The sequence below is a fragment of the Calonectris borealis genome, chromosome 2, assembly GCF_964195595.1.
Source record: "Calonectris borealis chromosome 2, bCalBor7.hap1.2, whole genome shotgun sequence".
Taxonomy (NCBI): Eukaryota; Metazoa; Chordata; class Aves; order Procellariiformes; family Procellariidae; genus Calonectris; species Calonectris borealis.
Window position 1 is genome coordinate 11,857,806 of NC_134313.1, and position 21,716 is coordinate 11,879,521.

General features: G+C 48.5%; 1 protein-coding gene across 1 annotated transcript; it reads right to left on the reverse strand.

The window, feature by feature from the left end:
• Positions 1-17,117: 17,117 nt before the first annotated feature.
• Positions 17,118-21,278, reverse strand: MYC (MYC proto-oncogene, bHLH transcription factor). The gene is made up of 3 exons (XM_075141161.1): positions 21,201-21,278; positions 19,521-20,229; positions 17,118-18,464 (listed from the first exon to the last, which is right to left on the reverse strand). The coding sequence occupies exons 2-3, from the start codon at positions 20,212-20,214 to the stop codon at positions 17,902-17,904; spliced, it is 1,257 nt and encodes a 418-aa protein (XP_074997262.1). The 5' UTR covers positions 20,215-20,229; positions 21,201-21,278; the 3' UTR covers positions 17,118-17,901.
• Between the last annotated feature and the right edge of the window lie 438 nt (positions 21,279-21,716).

A 21,716-nucleotide genomic window follows, 5' to 3' on the forward strand; every position in this document is an offset into this window, starting at 1 on the left:
CCCCCCCTCCCCGGGAAGGGGTCCGGCGGGCCGGGGCCGGGGCCGAGGCAGGGCCGGGCGGCGCGGAGGAGCGCGGAGCGGCGCGGGCCCCACTGCCCATGTGCTCGCCGGAGCACGCGCTCGCCTCAATGGAACGTTGTGCTGGCGAGCGGCTCTGTGACGTCACCGCCCCCCGCCGCCGCCGCCGGCCGCAGCCCGGGGCAGCGCGCGGCGCCCGCCCCCGCCCTCCTGCCCCGCCGAGCCGCCCGGCCCCGGCCCCCGCCCCGGTACCGGACCCGGGCCCGGACCCGGAGCCGGACCCGCGCCTCGGCGTACCCCAAAAGTAAAAAAAAAAAAAAAAAAAAAAAAGTAAAAGATAAAAATAAATAGAACCGCGCGTGCGGCGGCGCTCCGCAGGTGCGGGGGCAGCCGGCGCTGAGGGGCGGAGCGTGCGCGGGGAGGCTGCGGGGCCCGTCCCGGGCAGGATGGCGAGCTCGGGCCGGCGGACGCCGCGGAAGAACGGGATCGGCTTCAACATCAGCGAATGGGAAGTGCGGGAGCCTTTGCTGCCTGGCTCCTGCTGCTTCGGACCTTAAAAGATGCCTTTGGTCCCATTTCTCCCGGACTCCGCCAGTTTGCTCGCTAATAGAAACCATAGATTTTTTTAAAAAAATCCCATTCTCCCACATGGGTGTCTCCAAATAATCACATGAGAAAAGGATAGGAGCGTCCCACGTACAACTAGAGAAAGTAGCTTCGCAGTCCTCTAAGTGCTGGAAGAAACAACATCAAAAACACAGGCTGCAGACTGGTGAAACAGTAAAACAAAAGCAAATCTCCAGTATATGGACAAAACAAGCTTTATTTTCCTTTTTTATTATACATATTTTTTCAACAAACTAAGAAAATAGGAAATGCATCCTCCTCGATTCCAGGCTGGAACTGAAACCAAGCAGAAGCTTCAATGCCACATGATTTTTTTCCCTGTGCTATTTTTGCTCTGTCCGGGAGGGAACCTAAAATCCTGCTGTGCCGGCACCTTTGCAAGGACGCGGGAGCTGCAGCGTGTCTTTCCTGCCGTGTGTACCATCTGTTAGCACCGGCATGGGTTGTGGTGCCCAGCCTGGGAGCTGCCTCTGCTGCAGAAGGCTAATAAGCCTCTGGGTAGAGTAAGTCTGTATCCGGCATAGTCAGATTTTCAAAGCAGTATTGAAAATGTGGATAGCACATGCTGTTTCATTTAATTAGTAAATATGCTCCCAACTCCCCTACAATGCTTTGAATATTGCAATAAAAAGCTGATTTGCAAGAACAACCCAGTCATTACAGAAGAAGCAAATGCTAGTGCCAAAGGTACAAAATTATGGTATAAAATGTGGCTTTATCCAAACTGCAATTCTGTGGTCCTGCAGTTTAAGCAAGATACAACGCTGGGTTGGGAAAAGAAGCTTCGTGTGCTCACAGTGAGAGAGATGAGAGCCCTCCGGATCAGGTAGATTGAAGGTCTTTGTGCCATACCCATCAGCAACCTGCTGCAGCAGAAGAGGGGTGGAGGAGATCACTTTGGGCCATATTCCTACAGCTGTCTGGAGACCAAGTCTTAAATAAATGACCTCCTCAGGTCAGTGAATTTGGGAGAAAGACCAAAATCTATGGTTACTCCTGAGACCAAAGGATCATTTTGTCAGCTGAAAAGAGCCCGAGTGCTGGAGCAGCCTGCCACACTTTTTCTCCAAGCCCGTACCCGCTCCAGAGTTTGGGATGGTGGCATCAAGCTATTACTGTGGCTTCGCATGGGTATTGCCTTTAAATGGGGCCCTGATGGCTCCTTCACAGCTCCCAGCAGCAGGAGAGAAATATGTATCAAATAGCCCTGAAAATCGAGCTTTCATTCCTTTCTCCCTAGGACTCCCTTCCTTCCTCAGCAAAGCAAATGCAGAATTTGCTGTTAAACATCAGCTCAAATTAATACTGTTTTACCCAATGCCACAGACTTGCCTGTGTGTCACCACAGCACCAGCAGCACAGCCATGAACACAGCTCCGTGCCCCGTGATGAGAGGTAGGTATCTCCATGTATCAATCCCAGCATGACAAAGCCAGGAAAACATCACGAAAAAGAGAATGAAAGTGTTTGCCTGACTGTTTATACACAGAGAAGTCAGACCACAATCACGTGAGCTTATCCAGATGCAGCTCCAGGAGGGACCTGTGCAACCAGTGGCAGAAGGACGTGCTGCTCCCATCCACCGTGAGACAGCGCCGGCGTTTGGAAGTCAGGCTCCAGACCCCATAAAAATGCACAGACCACCCTTTATACCGTACCCCTTAATGGGGGATGGCAGGTGGCCACCAAGCGTTTCCCCCAGCAACAGCACGGCTGGAGCCTCAGCAGTCATGGCGGGACCCGCCATTTCCATCACAGCCAGCATCTCTCATTGCAGGAGGTACTACGAAGACCCTCCTTCCGCAGGCACGTAGAATGTCTTGTGTTCGTATCGCTCAGCCCTGCAGCCTTTCTAGTGGTTGCACTCTAAAAATCATCTAGTATTACGACCTGAATATGCTCAGTCCACGTCTATAAAGCACTTGAGTATAATCATCTTTGCGACAGCTTAGCACACTTACACCAGGCAACTGCATTGCTCTAAGTTCACCCCTGCGAGTTAGACATGGCAAAGTCAAGGTCGAATGATGCAGTGCTCTCTTTCAAGGCCGAAAGAAGATCTGAGGCAAAGATCAGGGGTCAGGCTGCAACAAGGCTGTGCCTGCTGAAGGCTTCTGCCCTCCAGCACCTGCTATTCCTTCTCTGTCTATGGCTCCACCAGCTTTGCCGGCTGCAGGGATCGCACGACTGCTTCTTAGTCCATGTTAGGCAAAGCTGCCCAAGTTAGGTGAAGTGCCAGTGGAGCCAACGAGAGCTATGCTCCCTGCGGGTAGCGCAGCGCGGAGGTGACAGCCTCCAGCTGGTGACCACAGGCAGCTGGAAAGTGAAGTGTCCTCAGCCAGGGCAGGTAGGCGCAGCAGAGGCTGGGGCAAACCACCGCACATCCCCCCAAACATGGGTCATGGAGAAGCACAGCAGAAAACACAGCTGAGAATGTGTAATCATAGCAATAATTATACCTTCCCTCACCCAGGGATTAATCTTGTTCCAGGTTAATTCTGGAACTGTCCAAAAACCTAAGTCATCTCAGACGCTCAGAAGAAAGGGCTGGGTCATTGCATCTGCTCCTCTCCTAATAGAAGCCATCATTTCACATCAGCCTGCCCATAAAGGCATCAAGTTGAGCATCAGTGTCTTGTCCTCATTTCACCTTCTTGGATATTATCTTGGAACTTTTCTTCTCTGAAGGTTAGAAACCACCTAATTTCCATCCTGAATGTATTCAAAGCCAGTGCACACCCATTTGTTCTGCAGCAGGTGTTACGATTTGACACAACCGGCTCTTCTCCTCACCCTTACACATACCTCCCTGCTGTATTTACCAATATCAAGTTCATTCTGTGATAAAATAATGGTATAAGGCAATGGTGCTTATCATAATGTATTCATACTCCCCAGTCTTTTAATTTAAGTGCTCATATTAATCTAAAGAAAACGCATTCCTGCCCCCAAACAGTGATCCATCTCTAGGCAATGGTGACTCACCTGTGATTTTGGTGGGGACGAAGCTCTAAGAGCCAGGAGCAGGTGGCAACAATACAGCAGAAGCAAAGACTGGAAACTTTCTGAAGCTGCTGGAAAGACTTCCACTGTCCTCCATGTGCTCTCGGTGGTGAATATAAGACAAAAAATAGAGAAAGGGAAGGTGGTAGAGTAGTACGGTGGCTACTCAGGTGTATAAGAAATATCCCTGTCCAGCGTTGTGGGAGCAGATTACACCATCATCATTGCTCGTCCACTCCCCAGAATTTATGTAATTTTTTTTCCAATATAATTATGTTGCTAGATTTCCACCTGTCCATTTCTTCACACAGATTATCCATAAACGTAGGCTGGCGCCTCTCTTGATGGCTATATTGAGCATAGAGAAAAATCATGGGTAAAGGAAACAGAGATGATTCGTTTTGTAAGACAGCTACATTAGCGAAGCTGGGCTTAATTGTGCTAGGACCCCAAAACTGTATGATGAATCCTTCTGTGCAAGACTGTAGGGAATCTTCCATGTTTGGTAAAGAAGTGGGAGCATGTTCCGAGGAGCGGGAGATTTCTTAAGGTTTAGCGGTGACTCCAGAGCAGAGAAAGAGGATATGCAGAGTTGCTATGAGGCACAGAAATAACAGACTTGTCACTGGCCCAACTATGGGAGTATGTGACTAAGATGCTCCATGTATTTCCTAAGTTTGTGGAATTAAGAAAAAAAAAGTGACAATTTAAAGTGATGCCTTTCTGAGTCTGCAACAGGACTGAATCAGTAGGGCAGAGAGGTGCAAAAACTCCATTTGAGATTATGGAGAGCATTTAAGATGACTAGCTTGAATGTGGTTTAAGAAACAAGAAAGCCGTGGAACAAAGTGAAACCAAATGTCTGCATTACTAAATTGGTGTTGCCCTGACAGGATGGAAAGTAGATCCCGAGATGAGCATGCTTGAGTTCGGGGGAGACTTAACAAAACTGTGAGCTGGAGGTTTAGCATCAGTAGTGAAAAAACAAATGTTGTGAGAGAAAGAAGAGAGAATTCAAGAGAGAGAGGGGCAGCACCATTCAGGTCCCAGCCAGATTTCCCAAGGAAGCCCCTGAGAAAAGGACTGACCGAGTCCTTGGGGAGAAAGAGTCGAGTTTGTTTGTTTTGCATGAAGGGCGAAAGATCACGACAGAAGTCGCAAGCCTGGGAGAGGAAGTGGAAAGCGGTGCTGTCGGCAGGGGTAGAAAACCCAGGAGATGAAGACATCATCAGATGAGAGGTAAGAATCCTAGGTCTGGTCACAGGAGACAGCGCAAGCCCACCGAAGCCGATGATACAGCATTAGGGAGATGTCCCACACTGAGAGTGGTGCATCGGGTGGTCGTCCGCCAGGAGATGTTCAGCTTGAGAAGTGACTGGAGATACCCAGCTATGGGCATGCGGAGATCCGGGGTACATTGATTTGGGTTCCTTGGGCCCTATGAAGAGAGGAGGAGACCAGGAGAGCCCTGTGCACCCGGCAGTGCCCACGTGAGGACTGTATGTCTCAACAGCAGCAGAAGACACACAAAGCAGGTAAAACACCACCAGCCTCCGGAGAAGATCCTCAAGTCTGCTCCCTGTTTCTGAAGCACTCGGCTCCTGGGAAAACAGCAGAGGCCCTGCCCTCCTCACACAAGGATCCTGTTGCTAAATCACAGAGAGGAAACTGTTTAACTTGTCGGTTATTCTTTGGCACCTGTAATTGTGTTAGACATTGTAAACAGGTTGGACCAGCCAAGCTGGCATACACCACCATGGTATCCCCAGGGTCCTTTCCTTTCTGTTTACTTTCTTCTTTAGCTTTTACGCTAACCTCTCCATTTCTAACCAATATACAACATTCATGTGAGCAATTTTCAAAGGAGAGTCACGACAGACGTGTTGACGCAGCCAAGCTCAGGAGCGATGCACGGTGCTCCTCCAGCAGCAGGGTGGGAGCAGGACGCAGTCTGTGAAACCCACACCGGACCTAGTCTCCCTCTTCTCTCAAGCCCAGTTGCTGTCTGTGCACTCACCTTTAAAGCTTAACCTTCCCAAAGTGCTTGTTTAGGGATATGCCCCGCACTTCCCGCGTAGGCGCAGCCGTGGGGCAGGCGTTGGGGCTGGGTCCTCTGGGGGCTCGCGCAGGCTGGTTTGTGGCTGCAGGGCTGGGATCTTCCTCAAAGGCAGCTGGGAGACTTGTGCTCTTTTTAGCACAGTTGGTGACGGTGGCACCACTGCCCACGATTCATATAACGACCCAGCACCTCCCTAAGAAGTGGGAGACCTGGTTCAACACCCTCTTTTGCATCTCTTTGCCGCCCGGAGAGCGGCTGCACCCTGGGTGCAATGAGCCATCTCAGCCTTTGGCCTGTGCTGGCCCCTTTATTCCCACCTCCCGTGTCAGAGGTAAAGGTGTGCACTGGAGCAGGATGCTGTCCTGGGGTTTGGAAGCCCATTTCATAGCCACGATGCTTCTGCTCCTATGCTACAAGGCACAGGATTCCCCCTAGAATGGGAATATGAATATAGGCAAACCGGTTAACAGCTGCTAAATAAATTCCACAGGCACTAGGGAAAAGACCTAAGGAGAGAGGGAGAAGTATTTGGTGTGGACATCTGTCATAAGCTGCTCACCAGCTCACCGGTTTAGTCCCGGAGAGTGTCCCTTTTAAGCCCTGACCTCGCGATGGACACCCGTGTAGCTGGTATGGTCGCTGTCCCAAGAAGAGATTTAAGCAATTGCATATTATAGGCAAAAATTGAAATCAGAGCAGCCACAGTACTCACAAAGGTAGATAAGCACCAAGCTGTGCCCCTTCCACATCTGAAATGATGATAACTAATTTTGTGTTGTGCCGTGGAAGCAGAAGAAATGGAAACAGTTTAGAAGCAGCAGTGATCAATGAAGTCTTATAATGCCCCTAAGATGCATATATATTCTATATCTAAGTTCACAGATACGTAAAATGAGGTGCAGATATGTAAAATATCTTGCCTGTGGCCGTATAGGGAGCACACATGGACTTCTGGCTGGTGTGGCTGGGAGGCACTGGAGTCCTGACTCCCAGCCTCCCGTTCTCAGCGTTGGGCTAAGTGAGTGGGATAACCATGGCTGACATCTCCGCAGTATCATGATTTACAACCCTTAATTGCTGTTAAACAAATCAAAAATGAAATTACACGTAAAGAGATGGGAACTACAGAGCCTAAAAAATGCAAACATGTTCTTCCCCATCAAATCTAATTAGATTTGCCAAAATCAGTGTGCATTGATCTGTGATTCAAACAGTATGCTGATAACAAATTTTCATGATAGACATGGTTATGAAGCTACTTGACTAGACTATGAATTAGCCCCTTCAGCAGAAGCTCTCAGCACATTTTCTCAGCGCGCTCTTCCACAGACAGCTTTTAATCCCCAAATCAACAGGCGATCCCATTGTTTAAGGTTTGCCGGGCTCTCTGCTGAGCATCCAGCAGAGAAGCGAGGCAGGCGGCATATTCATGTTGACTATCAATCTTCGTTAAAGTCAACACACCATTTTTAGCCACCCATCTAGTATGTGCTGGGAAAGGACCTTTCCACTACTAGGCAGAGCAGCTTATTTTGTTGTCATGCTGCATAGCTTCACCTTGGCAATGACGGGTGGAGAAAGCATGCGTTGTATGAAAAGCATCACATAAATAGACTATCGCTCCAGAAAACCAGCACCACACAGACGCTGCGTGTTGTTATTTGCCTTCCTGCCAGTGTCCAGTCTCTGCCCTCAGCATTTAGGGGTGTTATTTATTTTTCTCAGCTCATGACAGTGGGGCCACACCGATCTGTTCGGATGGTTTGTCTTACAGCCAAATGAGCCCAGTAGGTACAAGTGAATGGAAGTGAGAAAATGAGGGCAGAGCAGGTAAGTTTTAAAGAGGTCAAAGCAAATCCTTGACGTGCCAGGAGAGACCGAAGGACAGGATTTTCCATTTGTGCTCAGTTTCAGCTGAGCTTTGCATCCACTGACATCTGAGAGCTTTTGAAAATGTGCCTCGCCTGAGAGCCAGAGTGCATCAGAGTTTAAAGTTACCCAGGAAAAAATGGCAGAGGGCAGGCAGTGCACTTGTATCTGTCAGTACCCCAGGTTTATCCTTTCTCTGCTATCTTTTCATCCACGAATCGTACTGCTTCAGGAGAGGAAAACCGCAGCAGGTTTTTTGCCTGATCTTTAAAAGCAACGAGCATCCTCAACCGTGGTTGGCGGCAATGGGACCTGCTCAACACTCTGGAAATTGACATACTTTGTGTTCAATCATGTGTTCCAAAAAGACCCACCCTGCAAAGCAGTCAGGATCAGGATATTGATCACTGAGCACTGGCACAGGTTGCTTAGGGACGTTGTGGATTCTCCATCCTTGGAGATGTTCAGAAGCCGTGGTCATAGTCGAAAGGTCATGGTCCTGGGCAGCCTGCTCAAGGCGGCCTTGCTTGAGCAGGTGGGGTGGACCAGATGATGTCCAGAGGTCCCTTCCAACCTCAACCCATCTGTGAGTCTGTGATGAAGGACATGAGGATATCCAGCATGCCAGCTATTTCACCATGGCCCACTGTCAGCAGGAGGTAGCTCAATACAGAGAGAAATCACCAAGCGTGTACTGTGGGGACCAAAGGGCTGGATCATGTATGGCACTGTGTAACTCCACAGCCTAACTTGCCTCAGCATTTTCGTGAGCTCGTTATCCCAAGATTTACACATTTTAAAAAATCCAATGAGTTACAGCGATGTAATATGGGCATAGTCATGCTAATATAAATTTTTTCCACCTGGGAAGAGATCATACCAGAATAAGCATTTTTATTCCACCAGTACGGGATGGACTGGGGGCCAACAGGGGGTCCTGGTGCAAGTCCTGCCAGTCTGCACCCTGACCCCTGGGCTTCTCTTGCCCTGACCCAGCTGCAATGCCTGTCCTCTTCGCTGGGTCCCTGCTTCACATCAGCTGAGCTACAGTCACACCGAGACCAAGGAGAAGAGGGGACAGCTTGTCTATACTTAGTGGTGCCATTAAGGTCAACTGTATGTATGGCATCAGCACGGCATTTTTCTGTGGCTAGGCAAAAAAAAAAAGGGCATCAGCTGAGCTCATTTCAGAAACCAAAGTAAAGGAAATGACAGCACATTATGGATTATATACTTTTCAACCTAAACTGCCCACTGCAGCTGCGGGTTAGAGCATTTTCCCACCCACACCAGAATTGTCCACCCAAGGAGAAACACACAAGGAGAAACCCCCCAGCAGAGACCATGCGGGTCCGAAAATGAGTTAAAACTGGAATGGGCTGCCTTGTAAAACTTTATGAAATCCTGTCTGCCCTTCAGTTTTAAATCTGATTTGGCTGAACCGGTTTTAAAACTGGCTGGAGAGCCAGGACTGGCCAGCAGGATCACCTCGAGAGGTAGACGGTAGAAACCCAGCTCCTCATGCGTACGTTGATCAGAGTAGTGCCCCCTCTGCCAGGGAGGGCGGAGCGCTTTGCCTGATAAAAGGCTGAGCTCAGCAGACATTAAAGGAAGGTTGTTAGTAAAGATCAAAAGGTAGGGATGGGAGATAGAGCTGCAACATTTGCAAAGTTACCAAAGCCTTCCAGTGAGAATGAAGAGATAGATGCTGTGATGCTAAATGAATGGGGCAATCTAGATAATGATATCAGAATTAAATTAATTAAGAGAAGATTAAAGAAAGATTGCAAAATTAAGGTTGTAATCCTGGCCCTGCTGGAGTCACTAAGTGTTTTGTGGTTTGTGTGGTGCTTCGTGAAGAGGCCAAGACTTTGCTCCCAATGCATACTAAGACAAAGGAAGGTATGAAGTGAAAGCTCATTTACACAGAGCCAATTAAATTAGGGAATAAATGGGTTGTGGTGGCCTCATAGTCACAAAATCGAAACCATGCATGGCTGGAGCATCCAGCAGGATAAATATGATTCCCATCAACGTCGTCACTGATCTGCACACCATGAGGTGTTCATCATGACTTTAGACCGGTTGTGGTAGGATACCAGATTTGCCATAACGTCTGGCAGGACAAAGCTTTCTATTCAAAGCATTTTAAAAAGATTTGAACCAGCAAAGTGACTTCACATCCGATCAGCACTTTGCATTGTGGGGATGCGGCGTGTCTGTTCCAGGAGCCGACGCTCTTCGGTGGGATTTACTGTTCCTCCGAGCAAGCTCCGCAAGGGCCAGCAAGAGGCACATTTACAGAGGAACCTCATGGAAACATCAACTGAGCTTAAAATCTTCTGGCACGTAGCATTCCCTTACATTAGTGCATGACATTAATGGGAATTTGGGCACTGATTTTAGGAAAAAGGAGTTTGAACAGGAGTTAGAGGGATGGGGGAACCCCCACGGCCAGGCAATGCGGTGCAGCTGCACAGACCTCCGTGGCAGTCACCTCGCTGCCCAGATATTTTGCTCCAGCTGCTAAGCAGGTCATAACTATGTGGTGATTATTTTGGCCCCTGGAGCCCCGTTAATGCTTTCGCAGTTTGTGTTCACTCTTTTGGGTGTCACGCTCAGGTCTCGGTTTTAGGGCAGCATGCTGAAATGAATGGGGAAGGGGTGGATTCATTTTAATCAAGCACCAAAAATTAAATTTCAAATAAAAGTACAGATGCTGATGAATACTTTTGCCCTTGTAAAGCATGGGAAAGTGCTGTGTTGTTCCATAAGGGCAGGAGACTCATTTTTTTTCTCTATCACAAACGCAAAAGGAGGAAAGCGTTTTTCAGTAAGAATCCGATTTTACAGGGAGGGAATAATATGTTACATCATTGAATCACTTTGATGTCAATTTTATTTTGCGATCACTTCATAAGATATTCATATAGCCTTTTAAATTCCCTCAAAATGTGGAAGTCTAGACACAATACAATATTATCTTACTCTTTACCATAATGATGAACGATAGTGAGAACACATAATAACATTTTACTTGTGCCCAAAGAAAAATCTGCTTTACCCCAGATGAAAGGAATTTTGCAGATCAAATTAATATTATAAAACAGTAAAATTTATCAAAATAATACAGCTTTTCTTCTCTGAATCCATTGCGAATCACAATACATGGTGAGCTATTAGTGTCTGATGGATTTTTTCGTAAAACCTCTGTCTATGAAAAATACTTGGTTGAAAAAAGTAAAAAAAAAAACCTCCCTTTTCCTCTCCCATCCATCACATTTATACAATATATATATAAAAGGTCTTATATTTGAAAGCTAGGTTGCAGCTGTTATATAGCAATGCGGTTTACTGTTGAAAACCCAGCCCAGTCCAAGGCAGAAGCGTCTTTGTTCAGGTTCCTCAGAAACTAATGGATCATATTTGATTTCTCTCTGAAATTTGTATGTGCATGGAACACGGATTATAGTAAAATGCTTGCGATATACCTTGTTACATCCTTTTAATTTAGATTTGGGTTGCTCCTCTATTCCTGATTTTAACGTGTAGCCTAAAAGTAAATTAGTGAAGTGTGGAATAGTGAAGAAACCCTGATAGAAACTGGGGGTGGAAAGGTTGTCTTTGTTGTCTGATCCAGCCTCCTCACTATATTTTCTAGCACATTTTTGCTTGTTTTTCATACATCTACACCAGCTTTCCAAAAGCATTCTTGGAAGGCCTTGTTCTGGTAGCAGTTATTACAGAGCAGGTTTTCTTTCTTGGGACACATATGGCATGAATAAACCCAAATGATTTAAGGAGTGATTGTCGTGCAGTCAAATGAAGACCCAAAGAATTCTAGAAAACAGCATTGCCCATATCAGACTGAATAAACCTAAATAAACTACATAAATCAGACCGAATAAATTTAGAAGACGAGCAACGTGGGGTCTGTCCAGTGCTGGGGTAGGAGCCCACCTGGTATTGCAGGCACCCCTTTTCTGCAGCGGAGGGAGAGCGGGGATATTTTCGTACCGTGGCGAAGTGTGCAAACCTTTAGTTCATATTTGCTGTATCTGCACAGTTGCAGAGTTGATTCCTCTTCCCCTAACTCATCCGTAGCGCAGCACGGCCTTGGTCACAAGCCAAAAAAGGCTTTGTCAGACACTCAGCTGGGCACTAGATCACAGGCGCTACCTGCACCGAGAGGCTTTGTTTGGTTCTGCTGTCGTCACGGAGCAGATTAATGGGAGAAAAAGGAGTGGAAAGAAGCTCTCGCTCCAGCAGCTGCATCCCTACGAGCAGCCCCTTGCACACGCGTGGCGCCTGGAAGAAAAATGTGCTGGGAAACGGGAGCGCTGCTGTGCCACTGCAACCTGCAGCCATCCCGAGGTGTCCGAAGGGACGTGGCTGCGGGAGCAGGGCTTTGCATTCGATCACGCACGCTCGCACTTCAGCCTGCGGAATTTTTGAGGGTTTGCCTAGTCGTAGTAGTTGTATATAAAGCACAGTTCCTGTAATTTTTCTTTTTTTTTTTTTCCTCCTGCTATTTCTGTCCTCTTTCATCATGGATAAATTAGCATGAAGAAATCTGATGGGGCTAATTAGTTCCAAGCAGTGTTAATTTCTCTGCTTGGAACTCTTTGTTACCCAGACAGATTGCTCCATTTTTGCAGCCTGTATTTTAAAACTTCTTCATTCATAGCACCTAATTCTTTATTTCTTCTTTTTTTTTTTCTTTTTGATCCTATAGGGAAAACATAACTCTACATAATTGGGACATAGAAGCTTGCGATGGAAATTACACATGGTTGCAAGAAAAGTTTTGCCTTGAATGGAAATGTATTCAACAGAAGAGTAGCCATGGCAAGACCCATAGAAAGACATACATGAAAGGTGAGTTTAGCAACAAAATGCAATCACCATAATAATGATGTCAGGATCTAACCTACCTAGCTGCTTTCTCCCAGACTTGCGTAGAACAAGGAATAGCTCCACAATTCGTAGATCAAGCTGGAAACTGCAGTGCTTGTGGGAATAAGATACTTTGCCATCAAAGTCAGCCAGAGTCGTGCAGCTTCACTCTCAGCCAACGACTTCTCCCTCATGTCTCATGGCTTCAAGCACGACCATGCAGCTCAGGCTGCATTGGTGGCAACGTGGAGCAAGGTTCGCTCAGTAACTACAAATGTTAAATAGTTTTGGCAACTGGCAAATGAAACTGTTTCATATGCACTAATATTTAGCACCAAAGGGTATACTTTTTATTATAAGAAAAATGAACTTATTTCCTAGGAAGACGGAATCTGGGAACACTTAGGTCCTTAGCCTCTGTAGAGATGTGAAAAAATACCCTGTCATATAGTCAACAACTAATTAAGAGGTGGTATTGTCACTGCCTGACCAATGTCTCACCCAACCCTGTTCCCACCTGGATGCGTGGTAACTGCAACTCTTCCATGACGTGCATTACTCACACCGCTGAGTCCACCGCCATCAGCAAGATGCTCCAAATGCTTGCACCCTCCCTTTGCTCAAGATGTCTGTAGAAGGTGAATGGCAGCATTAGGAAAAAAAAACCCTTTGACTTCCTAGCCGTTATTCTGAATCTCGGATAATGTTCTCACCGTTGCCTGTCCCCACTGACTCTACAGCTATGTCATGGTTTAACCCCAGCCAGCAACTCATCCCCACCCAGCCGCTCGCTCACTCCCCCCCGGTGGGAAGGGGGAGAGAATCGGAAGGGTAAAAGTGAGAAAACTCGTGGGTTGAGATAAAGACAGTTTAATAGCAAAAGCTGCGCACACAAGCAAAGCAAAACAAGGAATTCATTCACTCCTTCCCATCGCAGGCAGGTGTTCAGCCATCTCCAGGAAAGCAGGGCTCCATCACATGTAAGGGTTACTTGGGAAGACAAATGCCATCACTCCGAACGTCCCCCCCTTCCTTCTTCTTCCCCCAGCTTTATGTGCTGAGCATGACGTCATATGGTATGGAATATCCCTTTGGTCAGTTGGGGTCAGCTGTCCCAGCTGTGTCCCCTCCCAGCTTCTTGTGCACCCCCAGCCTCCTCGCTGGTGGGGTGGGGTGAGAGGCAGAGAAGGCCTTGGCTCTGTGTAAGCGCTGCTCAGCAGTAACGAAACCATCCCTGTGTTATCAACACTGTTTCCAGCACAAATCCAAAACACAGCCCCATACCAGCTGCTGTGAAGAAAATTAACTCTACCCCAGCCAAAACCAGCACAGCCTGAGATGAGTAAATGGCACGAAGGCAGGTAAAACGTGCTGAATGTTAAACGTTTTGTACTGGAAATGAAATCTGGCTCTTGCAGCTCATCTATCTCATTTCTTGATTTTTTTTTTCTAGGCAGGTTTAGGCCTCATCTGCATGGAAACCTCAAGGGGAAATCAGGGGTTAGTTTTCAGTCAGCAGAGCCTTTTTTTTTTTTCTTCAGAAGCTCCCGTAGATGTCCTCTTAAAATGAGGAAATAGCAAACCCGTAAGCTGGGAAGTAAATCCTGAGTCTCTTCCCAAGCTGTCTGGTTGTGTTAGGGTTCCTTATCATTTGGTTTTATTTTTCTGATAATTCATTGACAGATTACTCTAACACAGATCAATCAAAAAAAAAAAAGTTAAAAAAAAATCCAGCATATTAGAAGATGGTTCATCTCTGTAGATGAAACAACCAGCTCTACCTTCCGTTTTGAATAAATTCAGATGTTAACTGAAGTGGCCTGGCTTATTTCCAGTTTACAGTAATTCTATTCCACTTACCTGAAATTCTCCTTTTAGTACAACTCTGATGAAATGTTTGTCATCTCTCAACTCCTGCAATGGTTACAAAGTGCTACAGGGGCAAGAGTGGTTATGGCAGCAGCAAGTAAAGTGATTTCTTTATAGGCAGTGATAAAATTTTCAAGAGCATCCTCCGCTGGCATGAGTCTGTTTCCCTGGAAGAAACATGGAATTTCCACAGACTCAGACGGGAGCTGAATTAAGCCAAAACAGGTGCTCCCAATGCTCCCCCAGCATATTCTGTATTGATATGTTGAAGTCATTCAGATTATTAGTTGGCTGGAAAGATAGAACGTATACAGAAGAAAAAAAATGAAGCTGGAACCCTAAAAATCAGTATTATTAAATGAGAACAGTGAGAGTATATGATAAGGGCAATTTTATTTTCACCATGATGGTTTGTTTTTAGTTTCCTTTGATGCCATACTTTGCCTAATGTTTTTCTGGAAGAGAAGTGGCTTGAAATCTTCTGTGAAAGTAAAGGAGCACAGAGATAAAGCTAAAAATGCTCCTTGTATTTCAAGTAGTGTTTTGGTACAGCTGTTTGGCAAGCACTGTAAATATTTACTGCATTTTATTTCAAGGCTCAGAGACTTCTGTTATAAGCTTATCTCCTTTATTGCTCCAAAACAGCAGCAAAAACCAACACTTCCCTATCATATACAATGCGTTACTAACTGAATCCAGCCCAGAAACTCCGGTGGGATGTCTGTGTCTTCCGAGCGCCCCAATCTCTCGCACGGAGTCGGAAAGTGGAAGCCGCCTTCCTCTTTATTGTAGCAGCAGTTTAATGAGCAGGAGAGGTTTTTTTACCCCTGCACCTGTAGGCTGTGTTAATTTTATTTTTTTTTTACTACATTATTTAGGTACTTTGTAATCCTTCAATAAAGTAGGAAATGTCGTAAATATGAAGCGTCATCCCATAAAATCATACTCTCTTAGAGTGGCAGTTGGGGATCACATTCATGACCTGGTGTATTCTTCCAGTAGGAAAGTGGCAAGTGGAACTGATGCTCAATTAAAAGATGAGATTAAGAAATTAAATAACTGCAAGTATCCTATTCATCGAAAGACCGAGGACCTTCTGCAGATAGAAGAAAAAACCCAAACTATTCTCCAAATGATTTAAGAAGCCGACAAACAAAGAGAGGTTTATTAATCATTGTGGTCTAATCTCATTTAACGGGAAGAAGTGAGAGAGTTTTGCTAATACATGAAAGTGGGACCCAAAGGTGACAAGAGTTTTTTTGTAGTTCGTGGATGGATCTACACCTCTTGGTTTTTTTCGGAGGATGGGGATGCAGTTAGAGATTCTTGAGCAGCAGGTTGCTTTTGTTCCTAAGCAATATTTAAGAGAGAGTGTACGCCAAAAAGCAAATGCAATTCGTGTTCTTTTAAACAAGAAATTCTTTAACAAATAAGTTATCCTGTCTAATAAAAGGTAGAACTTTTCTGTTATTCAGAGCTGGAAGATGTCCTGATCTACAGTTCAGATACAATTAACAGTTTCATTTCACATCACTCTTTTTCCTCATAAGTGAATACCTGAATCACACACTGAAAAAAGCAACTACAGACCACTTCTATAAACCCAGCTACAAGCAGGTGGTGCAGACAAATTGGAGAAAAAAGCCTTGCTTTCTCCTGGTTTTCTAACAGAATGATTTTTTTCCCAAGAAATCTTCAGCCCAGTACCTAAAGCACCTCATCAAATGGGATTTGAACACTTCTTTTCTTTTGGGAGTCCCCTGTGCAAAATCGTTAGGGTGGTTACGTGAGGCTTTGCAGGGCAGAGACCTTTGGCACCTACCCTGTCCCTAAAACGCTACCTCCGCTCCCCCGCACCATATACACCCACACTCAACCCTTCTTCTTCCTGCTCCGAACTCGAAAGCTATAGAAAACCTGAACCCTCAGCCTCAGTTCGGTTGCTGGCACTGGTGTTATCTGGCAGCACCGCGGCTCGAATGGTTAGAAGCCAAGCAAATATGTATTTAACGGGAATTATGAAAATCGAAAAGTACAAGGTTCAACTTTTTGAAAAGCACCTTCTTCCCCCACATCAAAAGGCTCATTGATTTCTTGCTCAAGTTCTGACCAAAGTGGAGCTAAGTGGGTGAAAGGAAGGGAGAAAAAGATCAAATCTCATCTTAGGAGCTGTGTCAAGCTAGTACTTTATGGCCCATCCGAAGCTGACCATGAGACAATTCCTGAATGTAAATATGATTTAATATGTCTGGCAAATGTTACAAATCTGTCCGAGCATATTCTCCAGGTGAGAAATAGCTCTTCTTTTCCTTTGCTCCCTTTTTGTGTGTCCTTGAACTTTGTATTCCTTGAAATCCCAAGTAACTATTCACGTTAAGGAAGTGTTAAGGTGCTTGTCTAAGAAGATTGGCTCTGCTGATTTCAGCACTTAAAAAGGGAAACCGCTCTGTTGTTTTAACCACTTCAACACTCACCATCTCAGTTTATTTTCTTATCCCATTTAACTTCTGTTCAAAATCAAACAGGAAGCAATTAAGGTGAGCCTACTACAAAGCAGCCCTCAAAATACGTACCTGGGTCCCTAATGCAGAATGGAGGTCATGCCCCAAAAATTTAGTTTGAACGTATGTGGAAGGAATGCAGAACCCGTACGCGGGTGTGACGGGTGTAAAAACACAACGCCTCGACTCAGGCAGATGACCATGGCCAAGACAGACATCACTACCAGCACCTTCACGGAGACACTGGTGGCAACACTGATTGAACCGACAAAGCACATTAGACCAATGATCTTATCTACTTGAAACAAGAGGGGAGGGAAGAAACCCAACTCCCTACTAAGCTGCAAAACTATCATCACTTCCTCTCACCTAACTCTCCTTTGACTTTTGTCAGGTCACTGCCATGATGACAGGGAGAGGGATGTCATGGAAATAAGCATCTAATGACAACAGTGGGAGACAAAGCAAAGTCTTTACACAGGATTTAGCTAATTATATTTTGGGCAAATATTTATTTATCTAAAAACAAAATAAAAATCATTTTTAAAAGAAAAAATGTATTTAAATAAAAAACAAAATTGTGAAATGTTATGGCACAGAAGTTCAAGACAAGTATAAATCCAGTTGCCACAACTGTTGCGTATTAATGTTGCACATTTTTCTATAAAGACTTTATTAAAAGGTATTTACATGGCAATAAGATGTGTAAATATATACAGCAATCTGGGGACAACTTTTTTTTGGGATTCTCATATGAAAAAATGCCTTAAATACAAAATTTTAAAAGAAAAAAAGTTGAAGAGTTCATCCCCAAGCATGAAGAATGTCCCATCATCCCTTATGCCCAAAGTATCAATTATGAGGCAGTTTTGAGGTTCTGGCCAAACCCTTGGGAGATTCAGCCAAGGTTGTGTAGTCTCAAGTTAAATCGCACAGCATGCAGTTGCAATAGTTCCATACTCGATGGACTGGTGTAGTTCATGAGTGATATTGGAAACATTAATATTTTATCATAGTTTCAGTCTAGTTTGGGTTATTCTAAGCGATGCCCAAGAGTTCCTATGCACAAGAGTTCCTTAGCTGCTCGAGTTTGTGTTTCAACTGTTCTCTCCTCCGCCTCAACTGCTCTTTCTCTGCGATCAGTCTGTGTTCGTCCGACTGGATGGAAAGAACGTACTCCGTTGCTTTTTTCAGGATGACAACCTTGGGCGCCTTTTCGTTGTTGGCCACCTCAGGTATCTGGTCACGCAAAGCAAAGAAACTCAGCTTCAGCTCGTTTCTCCTCTGGCGCTCCAAGACATTGTGCGTTCGCCTTTTGTCGTTCTCTTCCGAATCTGACGTGCGGGGACTCGAGCATTTTCGGTTATTGCTGATCTGTTTGAGAACTCTGCCACTGTCCAACTTTAGCCTTTTTGCAGCTGGGTATTCAACCTTCGTGGAAGGAGGAGCGGCATAATTGTGCTGATGGATGTTGACGTGACACCGTTTGAGAACCAGCGGGCTGTGGTGGGGCTTACTGTGCTCTTCTGATGTGTCTGTGCTGGACTCTGTGCTGGATTCGGATTCATTCGCTTCAGCTAATGTAACGACATCAATTTCCTCATCTTCCTCTTGTTCTTCTTCTGCAAGGGGAAAAAATAAATAAAAGACTTATAAGCTGGTCTGTCCCAATAGTCCCAAGACCGCTGTATTTATAAGGGAAGGTTACTCTGAGCTGCACAGCAAGGAACCCGTTGATAAACCCTTATTAAAACCATTTGATGCTGCTGGACTCCGCTTTCCCCAAGAGCCTTTCCCTTAAGGAAGCAACGCTTCAAGTGCAATAGGACTCACGGACCATGCTCTAAACCCCAGCTCCCTGATTTCAAAAGTTGCAAAGATCTTGCGTAATTCCGAGGAGCGCATGAAAGATAGCAGGGAAGTTTAACCTCGGTTGTCAGCAGTTCAGCGCAATAAAGCTCCCAGACTCAAGCTGCCCTTAATTAAGGATTTAGAAGGCTTTGGCCACGCCTCAAAAGAAAGCTTACTTAACACACATGTGTATTCAGAGACATTTTCTGAATCTCTCTTGATCTGCTAATTTGTGGAAAATCCAAGGGGGGGCGGGGGGAAAGGGGAAGGCTGTAGCGCTTTGAGTAGAAACTCACTTTCAAACCAAATTTATGACGGAGCGGAACACGCTGTCAAATACCTAAGGAAGCATTTCTAAAACTTTCCCAGCCCCATTCACTCCTCTGCAGTCACTTTCACTAACACCTCCCTGACTGCACATTCCCCCCGCGGCTCTCGGGCGGGAGTTAACTCCTTCCCGGCCCACGGGTGGCACCGGGAGCCGGCTTCACCGGGACACCGCGGTGCTGGAGACCGACTCTGACCCCGTTATGAAAGTTTCTCCCTCCCCCCCCTTCCTTTTTTTTTTTCCCCCCTTTCTTCCTTCCACCCCTGGAGGGAAAACTGGGCTGGTTTTCCAGGAAATAAATTCGTTGGGAGTCTCTCCGTGCCGCGCTAACGTGGCATTTAAAAAAGCCCACGCGGGGCGGGGGAGAGAGGGGGAGCGGGGGGCGAGGAGGGAGGCGGGCGGGGGGCCGCCGCCCCGCTCCTCCGGCGGAGCCCCCGGGGGCACTCGGCACCGCGCGGATCCCCACGCCCTCCCCCGAGCACGCGTGGGCCCCACTCACCCGAGTCGCTGCTGGTGGTGGGCGGCGTGTCGTCGCCCAGCAGGGACGCGGGGCTGGCGCCGGGCGGTCCGGCCCGCGGGGCCCGCTCGCTGAGCGGGTAGGGGAAGACCACCGAGGGGTCGATGCAGTCGGCGGCGGCGGCGCCCAGGTCGTGCAGGTAGAGGCCGGCCGAGGCGGCGGGGGAGGCGGCGAGACCGGGCGGTGGCGGCGGCGGCCCGGCGGGCGGCGGGCCGGGGCGGGCGGCGGGGCCCCCCTCCCGGCGGGCCGCCTGGTAGGAGGCCAGCTTCTCGGAGACCACCTTCTCCAGCTTGGCGGCGGCGGAGAAGCCGCTCCACATGCAGTCCTGGATGATGATGGACTTGACGAAGGACTCGTCGTCCGGGTCGCAGATGAAGCTCTGGTTGACCATGTCCCCCCCGAGGAGCTCGGTCACGATCTCCAGCTGGTCGGCGGTGGAGGGGAAGCAGGAGGCGGCGGCCAGGCTGGAGCGGCGGCTGGGGGAGAGGGGCGGCGTGGGCAGCAGTTCAAACTTCTTCCAGATGTCCTCGGACGGGGCGGGGGGCTGCAGCTCGCTGCCCCGCTGCTGCGCCGCCAGGTAGAAGTTCTCCTCCTCCTCCTCGAAGTAGAAGTAGGGCTGCACCGAGTCGTAGTCGTAGTCGTAGTTCTTGCTGGGGAAGCCGGCGCTGAGCGGCATCGCGGCGGCTGGTGCCTGCGGGCGGGAGGGGGGAGAGGGGCGCGCCCGGGTGAGCCGCGCTCCGCCGCGGGGATCGGCTGCCCCCGGCCTCGGCGGGGCCACCGGCCCCCCCGGCGCGCAGCGCTGCCCCCCGGCTCCCCACGCCGTGCCGGCGGGGAAACGCGCAGTTGCGTTTAGTAATTAAAAAATGTAATAATAATAATAATGAAAAAAATAAATGCACGACCTCCCTTCACCCCCTTCCAAGCTCGGCAGGACAACCGGGCGGCGCGACCTGATCTACCGAGGGGTCGGCCCCCGGCTCCCGGACCACCCTCCCCGCGGCCGGCGGCTCCCCCGGAGGGGCTCCGGCAGCTCGGCCGCCCTGCGTCGCTCGGCTCAGCTCCGCTCCCCGCCCGCCGCTCCTCCGCAGCCGCCGCCGCCGCGCTCACAGGGGCACCGCTCACACGGAGCCCCGCTCACACGGAGCCCCTTCCCTCCCGGGGCCGGAGCGCCAGCCCCATCCCGCCTCCCGCGTCCCGGGAGCCGGGCGGGAGGGGGCGGCGAGCGCCCGGCAGCTTCCAGCCGAGAGCCAGGCTGCTCCCCAGCCACCCACCTGGGCGTGCTGGCAGCGCACGGGGACGGGCACGGACCTTGGCAAACTTTGCCAAATCTTGTAATATATATATACGCACACATATATATGCGAATATATACATGCATATAAGCAGTATGTGCAATAACCATAATCTGCCCGCGCATACGCGGGAGAAGCAAATGCTCCCCCCCCCAAAAAAAAAAAAAAGAAAATTAAAATCCGAGCGCAGGGAAAACGATGGGAACGCCGGTGCCCCGGCAGAGGAGAGCGTCCCTCGGGAGGGACCGTCGGTATCCACGTCCGCGGAGCGCAGCCCCGCCGGCAGCCCGGGTGTCACCAGCCCGTGTCAGTCCAAACGCCACAACCGCGGGGAATCGAGTGATGGGAAAAGCAGAGCCCCGCAACTCACCGGCTTCTCCAACGCGCCAGCTGCGAAACGTAGCGAGGCAATTATTGCGGGTGGTGCGGGGAACAACAAAACAAGGCAAAAAAAATATATATAATAAAAAATAAAAAAGAACCGCCGGAAAGGACGGGAAAAAAAAAAAACAACCCAGACAAAACGCCGGGAGAACGTAGATCTCTTCCTCCCACCAGGGTTTAAAACACCACACGGAGCAGCGGGGAGAAGCCGCCTTCCCGGCGTGCAGCAGATCGTAGGGTCCAAGGCGGCGCGGCGCGCTCTGTCCGGTACAATAGAAGTTTAGTTGCTTTCCTCCTTTAAAGCGCCGGCGAGGGGCGGGCGGGAGGTGCCGCGGGGGCGGGGGCAGCACCGCCGGGCCTGCTGCGCGCTCCCGCCGTTGCGCGCCGCCTTTCCCCGGCCCGCCCGCCCGCCCGCCCCGGCAGCCGCGCAGGCTGCGCGCTCCCGCCGCGAGGAGGGCGCGCCGCGAGGGGGCGGCCGCGCTGCCCCGCGCTGCCCCGCGCT